At 41.6% G+C, this 8,561-nt stretch overlaps 1 protein-coding gene across 1 annotated transcript; it reads left to right on the top strand.

Moving 5' to 3' along the window:
* Positions 1 to 703: 703 nt before the first annotated feature.
* On the top strand, positions 704 to 7,348 carry LOC116377677 (arrestin domain-containing protein 1-like; the record flags this gene model as incomplete). Its single annotated transcript, XM_031839379.1, has 5 exons — positions 704 to 877; positions 1,411 to 1,593; positions 2,197 to 2,373; positions 4,164 to 4,686; positions 6,272 to 7,348. Coding segments are annotated over 5 exons (1,095 nt in total), but the record flags the coding sequence as incomplete, so codon positions are not given.
* Between the last annotated feature and the right edge of the window lie 1,213 nt (positions 7,349 to 8,561).

The following is an 8,561-nucleotide window of genomic DNA, read 5'->3' as shown; positions in this document are numbered from 1 at the left end:
CAACACATGAAATACTTCACGTGGGATTGTGCAAACGCACCCTTGAAAGGATTTTAAGCATTGAACAAAGTTATTGTAATAACTTGTTTGATATTTGTCTTTGATATTGTCGTTAATAGTTTGATCTTTGATAGAGTAATGTGGGTTTATTAACCCCAAATTAAAAGGATTTAAGTTATAATCACAGAAATGTTCTTAAATATATTTTTACATTTATATAACTGCATGTACAATATATTTACACTTGAATAAACAATAATCAAAATGCAGAGACAGTTATTTAACAATATGTTAGGAGTAGTTACATTTACAACCGGCCCTTTGTGGGCGACCATGATGCTGATGTGGCCCGGAGTGAAAATGAGTTTGAGACCCCTGATCTAACGGCTCCACAAATTACATTTATATAACTACAATAAGACATATTTCCCATATTTTTTTAGGGTAATCGTGTCATAAAATATGAAGACATTAAAAGCGTCATTCAACAATCTCAATAGAACTTTCACATATAGAAAGACGGCCCTAGTCTGCTGCTGTGTATTGAGACTGTGAGCCTCCTGAGTTTGCTTATGATTAACAAAACACTGCTTCCTTAATTCTCGACTGAAAGAGGCAGAAAAAACCTTGCAAATATTCTCCAAAACATGCCAAATCTCTGAGATGAGTTGCACTGGACAGCGTGTGACAACACTGATACTGATTTGACTTCTTTCCCACAGAATCTGCTCCAACATCTTTTGAAGGCAACTATGGTCGCATCGTTTACAGAGTGAGAGCTTTTATTGAAACGCCGCGATTTGGCAAAGACTACAACACGGAGAAAGCTTTCTACCTCCTGAGACTCCACAACCTGAATGAAGTGCCAGACATATGGGTGAGACGTGCTGAGATGTGTGTGTGGTCAATCTGTGACTGCTTAGACTGGTCTCATCTTCAGAGTTCAACAACACACCACCAACATTGTTGCAAAGGAACTCCTGACTCAAGTCCCAAGTCAAGACCAACCAACAAGTCTCAAGTCCTGAATAAGTCTTTATGCACTCTTTGTATGAATACATATTAAACAGAGCAGCAGCTACTAGTTCAGCAGCACTGTCAAACGCACCTTTCTCCACTGCTCGCACAGCTGCTACTGTCGGAGTAATTCAAAAATCATCCATCGCTGCAAAATAACATCAACATGATAGTGTTTCTACTGCTTCTAGTTTTCATTCTAAGCTGTGATAACCATGTCTTGACTCCAGCTCTGTAATTAACACCCTCATGAGACTGATCTCTATCTATCTCGTCATCCACCTCGTAATAGAACGAGCAGATAAAACCACTGAGCGAATGTGAATGTTGCTTTTGCGAACGTGTATCGATGTGAGATGTCTTTGTGTTGTGTCGCTGCCCTTCTCCATGCAGGGAACCTGTTCATCTGAAGTGAAGCAGGAGTTCTCCTACATGCTGCTGAAAACAGGCACGGTGGTCCTGAAGGCCCAGTCCAACATGAAGGGTTACACACCAGGCCAGATCATCCAGGTGTTGGTCAACATCCACAACCAATCGGGGAAGACCACAGGCAACATGGCCGCCAGCCTCATGCAGGTAAACACTTTAGTTCTGGCTCAACCTGCGAGGAGAAGGTCCTATTCAGGCTTCTGGACCCACAATTACTGTATCAAAGAACTACCTCCAGATAGTACTAATCCAGATCTCCCAATATAGGCAAGTATACAATATGTTACACTTATTTGTAATGTATTGAACTTGTGATTTGATTGGTTTTATCTTCATCTTTTTCTGTTGCTGATTTCTCTATTTTCGTGGTGTACTCTGTGGTGTACTCTGTGGTGTACTCCGTGGTGTACTCTGTGGTGTACTCTGTGGTGTACTCCGTGGTGTACTTCTTTACCTTCTGAAACGTATATGAGCTACTGTGACATATCAAGATTAAATTGCACTAATCAATATGTTGATATTACCGATGGATCAATAGACCACGTTTAATATGAATGAAACCCAGAAAGAATTAACACCAACTTTATAAGGTGATTATGTGTCAAATCGTTTAATAGATTGAAATTAAGAGTTTTAGTACAAATGCAGAAAGCGTTGAATAACTGAGTCTTCAGACAGCAGATGGTGTCCTGTCCTGTCTGTCCCTTGGTCCCCAGTCACTGTACTCTTCATGTCCACCTGTGCTTTCAGAGAGTCACCTATGAGATGAAGAGGCCCACCCATGATGTGAGGGCGATAGCGGAGGTGGAGGGGGGGGTGGTAAAGGCTGGCAAGGAGCTGGAGTGGAAGGAGCAGATCATCGTTCCTCCTCTTCCTCAGTCCTCCCTGGCTGGCTGTGATCTCATAAAGATTGAATATTATGTCAAAGTAAGATATGTTCATCCTCTGTCACGCTTTCAGCACTCTTTTCTTGAGAAGTGGTCCCGGTTACATATTTCTGTTCTCGTTCCCAGGCCCCCCTCGGTGTCTGATCCCGACGCACAGGGCACCCTTTAGTGTCTGCATGAGGCACACCCGGCTTTCAAATAACTACAATGTGAACCTGTTTGTCATTATTAGACATGCAGAGAGAATACTCTGGGAGCTTAGTGACATGGTGAATGTAGTTTACTGTCACCGTGTGCTGGGCTGCCCAGTGCGTTAGAAATGAACGTTAAATAATCAGACAAATCGTGAAAATGGGACGAGTTGGGATGAGAACGTGTTGCAGGTTTTTGACTGTTAGACAAACAGTCGGTCATCTGAGATGAAAAACACTACCGCAAACATGGTCAAACAACGAAACTAAAAAGAAAAACTGAATTAGTAATCCATCAACATTGACATTTTTTTAACTACAACAAGGCAATTCAAACTTCACAGCAAGCACATGTTATAAACACCAACGCTCACAATCCCAGACGGACGTTCAGAACAATAGATTCTCTGGTAAACACAACAATGAACCACAGTATCACGCTTCAGCTTCTAAATGACTAAACTGCTGTGAAAGACAGGACACGTAAACATTTAACAGCCAGCAGTTTAGACGGATTTCAAATCTCACATTTTGAAGAGAAACTGTTTATTAATTAACATATTACTTAAACACTCAATCTGAAATGTTCAAACCAGGTTCCAGGACTGGTCACAGCACAGACAGCCTCACTAACTAGTGGATGATATGAATCTGGACCCAAACAAGCCTTCAGATCGCTGCTTCTTGACCCATGTGCTACATCTGATACGGTGGAACACCACATTCTTTTAAATTGATGATGTGAGCATGTTGGCCTGTCCCACTTGTTCTTCACTTATTAACCACATAACTTCGTCAGTCCCTTTCTTTATATCGTCACAATGGAACCTGACTGCCAGGCCGAGATTATTTCTGTAACACTTCTAACATGGTGCAAGTCTGAAGTGAATGAATTACATCTCAATGAATGTAGAGATAATCTATACCCAGACCGATTGAACTCACTTCTTGTTTTCGCCTAATGAAAGAAAGTAATACATTTGTACAAGTATTTTAATGTGTTCTCCGTGTATTTGAGGATTGATTTACACGAGGGGGTCGTTGGATATGCTTCTATGGCTGATGAAGCCTGTGAGAGAACAGAAAACAAGCTTCTTCCTTCATGTCATTAACTTTTCAACCGCTCCATCTAAGCTGCCAAATATCATGCAGCAACTGTTCTCTTTGAAACAATCATGTCTGAATGAGAAGAAAGCTGATGGAAGATGCAGTGATTCCATGTCTGAGAGGGCTTAAGTTTGACATTCTATCTGTAGAATCTATAGAACACAGGACAAGTATCAAGTCAGTACAATATCTGTTAGATGTCTGTTGCAACTCTGTGAAGTTTTTCTTTTTTAATAAATTTGCAAAAACTTCTACATTTCTGTTTTTTTCTGTCAAGATGGGGTGCTGAGTGTACATTAATGAGAAATAAAATGAACTTTTTTGATTTTAGCAAATGGCTGCAATGAAACAAAGAGTGAAAAATTTAAAGGGGTCTGAGTACTTTCCGTACCCACTGTATACAGTACAGACTGTTTGTGCATTTTGAGTTTTGTTTTCTAAAGAACGAGGATCAAACGGAAGAGTATGTTGTGGGTTCACATTCTGTATTCCTCCAGGAAACCTAACGTTCTCTTGTCCTCTCATTACTCAGGTCAGTCTCAAGTCTCCAGACGTCCTGTTGACGTTACCCATCCACATCGGGAACGTCTCGCTAGACAAAAAGCTGCACCCGTCCAAAAGAGCAGCTCCTCCCTCCTCTGCTGCAGCTGAAGACGCACAAGCATCTGCCTCTACCCCGAGCACCTCCACCTCCACCCCCACTCTGCCCCCTCGCCATGCCCCAAAGCCTGCTCCTCGTCCCACCCCTCGCTCCAGGATGTCTTCTCATAATCCCCCCAGCGCTCCTCCAGCTGAGTACCACCAGGGAGCAGAGGGCGGGACTCAAACAAACGACGGCTTCCCCAACAAGCGCCAGTCTCAGCTGGTGTCACCCAATGCTTTCAGCTATGCTCCCGGCCTCTTTTTCCCCCAGAACCAGCAGCACAATGGGCCCGGCCCTGCACCCAGTGGGCCGCCAGGAGCCACAGCACCGTACCCCCCTGAGAACGCTGCTAGCTCAATGCCAACACCGCTCATCCTGCCTCCCGACTACGGCACCTCTGCTTATCCACAAGGTCAGTTGGCAGCTGTCTCTCTGCACCGTCCAGGCTGCTCGGTGTAGACTGGATACGGTTGTTTGTAAGGAAGAACAAAGCTGTAACTTAGGACGGAGTTTAACACTTACTCATCATATTTAAGGCACATGGTGCTACTGGGATAAACCGCTCCAGTTCAGCTGTGTAAAAGAAAACATCAAAAAACTAATTAAGTTATTGGATAAAGTGTGTCACTGTTCCTACAAGATTCAACTAGTACAAGTTCTACATTTAGGGTAAAATGAGAAGTAAACGGACCCCAGAGTGACGTGTTTACAGATCATTATATCTCAGCCAGACTCCATACGATCCACTACAACAGCTCTGCCATGAACTCAACCTCTACAAAGCTCACAATGGGGTAGATAAAACAATACACCTGTCAACATAACAGCGGTAGAATCTGAGTCCGGCTGTAATGGATCCATTAGACTCTTTGGCTCACCTTATACAGTGACGGAGTGTTAACTCCAGAGAGCCTTTGTGCCTTTGTGCACCGCTGCAGTTCTGAGGAATGTGAGGCAGCTCTGCTGTTATGGATTCAGTGATATTCTGATATAATGATTGTAAAGTGCTTTGGATGAACTCGCTACAGGATATACATGCAGCGGCCATGGCTCATGAGGGAGGGGGTGTACCGGTCCGTCTGATATGCTTAGGATGGGTAAAGTGCATACATGTTCTATAACATGACGATTGGAATAAAGTAAAAGTTGAATCCATTTCATTCTCACAGCTGCGGTAGACGACTGAAGCCTGAAGTCTTAAGACCATATAGTATAGTATATAACTTTTAACTTTATATAATGGGCTAAGCTCCAGAAACACTATTTCCTATATTTCCAATATTTCCACAATATAAGTCAATAACCTTTTATTAGACATTTCAGTATAAAATGGGCCTCATCAGGCTCTCTGACTTAGATTACTTTAACTGTGTTCCACAGTCATTCTTCACTGATGTCAGTCCAGATAAGACGAGTCAAGAGTTCACCAAAATGCTGATGTATTATGGATTAATTTGCTCTGGGTTTTGCCTGTCAGGCTACATACAGGTTGCCCGACCAGATTGATGAAGGTTGTTTGGGCTTCAATCAAACTTTCTCGTTCTACAGGCTGGGGCCACAGTGGCTAAATAGGGCCCTGCTGTGGGTCTTAGACCAGACCCTAGGAACTACTAAGAGGCCACTACCAGAGGACCTGAGGGATCTAGTGGGTACATACCTGAAAGCATGTCGGACAAGTAGACGAGGTCCAGACCATTTAGTGATTAGTAGACTGACAAAACAACCTTAAAATCTATTCTAGACCAACATTAATATTACTCAGTGCTGGGGAAACAATTGCCAGTTTATTTTTGGGTGAAGGAAAAACATTTTATATTTCTGTTTCCAGTTAATGTTCTCCTAAAAACATTAGACGACCATCAGCTAAAGACGGGAGAGTAAACACAGAGGGCCTGGTAGTAAAGACACGTCATTCAGGAGGTGCCTCTCACATGTGGAATATGTAACATGTAACGGTGTTTGTGTAATAACCAGCTGATGATGACTGTCTGTTACAGAGGCTCCTCCTTCTTATGATGAGAGCTACAACACATGAAGTGGATGAAGAACCAGCAACCCCCCCCCCCCCCCCAGCATGACACCACGTCACTCTGATAGCCAACATAGTGCTGTCCTGCACCTTTAAGAGGTTCTAACTTACTTTGACAAAACTATTACAATACATGAATTTTAATGTAACCTGGTGTGATGAGGTTCATTTAGGTTGAAGTCTCTAAATGTAAGAGACTCAGCATTTTGAAATGAAAGTGTATTGACCTGGAGTGAACCATCCCTTCACTTCTCTCCTTCAAACCTGCCGCAGCCAATCAGCTGTCTGTCTACTGCTGGTATACTTTTATACTTTCAGCACTTTGAGTGAAAGGAAATCATTTGTAATTGACTTTATTTCTTTGTACAGCAACAGGACTCCTGTTTTTAGTTGTGGGTTATTTAGTAATCACTTAGATGACATCTGTGATGTTAAGTTTGAACATTTTATGAATGAAAACTTGTGTAAGAGAAACCGATCTCGTCTTAAGTTTAAGTCTGAAGTCTTATATATATTTTTAGAAGCCATATTGCTTTCTGGAAGCATCTCTATTCTTCTGGTGAATTTTTCATTTATTTTGAGTTGAATATTAAAGACCTTTTTGATATGGCTTTGATCGGAGTTTTTAATGTTATGGTGATAATGAACAATCCAGATATTGCGACATATATATTTTTGTAAGGATATAATGCATGATCCCGTTTAGCCTCTGAAGAGTTCTGCCATGTTTGATCCTCTGTTCGCTTCGTGTCCTTGAACTGTGTGTAAAGACAGAATGATGCTCGTGTGTTCTTCTTCCTGCTGAATGTGTGTTGGCTCTGCAGATACCAGACATTCCCTCTCTGTCTGCTCTCCTTTAATAGTCAACAGAAGTCCTTCATCACTCTGATTTGAGCTTTTCTTTGGCAATTCTTGATGTCATTTGCAAAATGTCTTGATCAAGTTAAATCCATCAAACATGCAGAATGGCAACGTTTTAATTATTTATTATTGTTTTGAGTGTTTTCTAACTGCTATCTGGAATACAATAAATCTGTTCAAATCACTTGTGTCAACCAGTGTGTCGTATTTCTGACTGGCAGTAAGAGGTTGTTTCATTAACACACGATTCTGCCTTCTGATGCTGTTTAAGTTGACACACTTGTGTTTTTAAAGGGATGTAACTTAAAAGTATGTTTTTCCATAGATATGTATTTCAGGTACAACTCCTTTCAATTTACAGGACAACTTTTTTTTTTTTTTTTCTTAATTGTATTTAATGTATGCCTGTTCCAACTTTAGTATACAGTAAAGGAAGTACACCAAAAGATAAAAAAGGATGCATCACAAATATATTTAGTGCTTAGATATGCACCATTACTTCATTCAAGACAACGTTTAAAAGTTTATAGGTTGTTAAAAGCAATATATTTCTTTTAGATTCCAATGATTGTATACAAATATTGTACAGTATATTATCACTTGCTAGCAAAGAGTGGAACATTGAGACCTCAAACGTATATATTCAATATTAATTTAATATTTTGATAATAGTTTTTTTCATTTATGCCCAAAATAAATCCTGTGACCGAGGGTTTATGTTGCGCTTATGCTTTAGGATAATAACACAATAATAAACACGGGGCTCCGCATTCTGCGCCAAGATGGCAGCAACTTTATTCACTTCTCAGAACCTCTTTCGTCTTGAACTCTTTCCGTCTCATCCTCCACAATAAAAGCACCACAAACATACACTGGAGCACTGCTACATGGAGAGCTCTTAACGTACTCGACATATAGCTTACACTATAAATAAGTTGTGCCAAATCATCAACTGGCGACTAGAGCGCTCACTGTTTCAAACTTCCGGTTTCGCTTTGATCCAATTTTTTTTAACCCGCGAAAAAAACTTTTATCGTATCGTCCATCTCAATACATTCAAGATGTATATATAAACTACGATGGTGGGCGTTGTCCTCGTTGCAGACAGTCGCGTTTCCTACAGTTAGCTTTCTGGTGAAGTCTTTCCGAATCCACGAGGACATGAACGCAGAGCACACAGCGCATCACGTGCTTGAGCGGAAGTGAAAGCTGGTGTCTTCCTGTCCCGTCCCATGGTCCCGTCCCTTGCTCTACACCTTCGCTCGGATATCGCTGCACCGACTGGAGCTGGTAGGATGAAACTCTGCTGCTTTAACTTTTCTGCTGCCGCCTCGTTGAAACTCTCGGTGCTGTTTGTCAGCTGTTGACGCCTCATACGAGTCCCCGCTTCCACCGGT

The sequence above is a fragment of the Anarrhichthys ocellatus genome, unplaced genomic scaffold (genome assembly GCF_004355925.1).
Source record: "Anarrhichthys ocellatus isolate YVR2014 unplaced genomic scaffold, GSC_Weel_1.0 scaffold1535, whole genome shotgun sequence".
NCBI classification, from domain to species: Eukaryota; Metazoa; Chordata; class Actinopteri; order Perciformes; family Anarhichadidae; genus Anarrhichthys; species Anarrhichthys ocellatus.
This window is presented reverse-complemented; position numbering and strand designations above follow the sequence as displayed.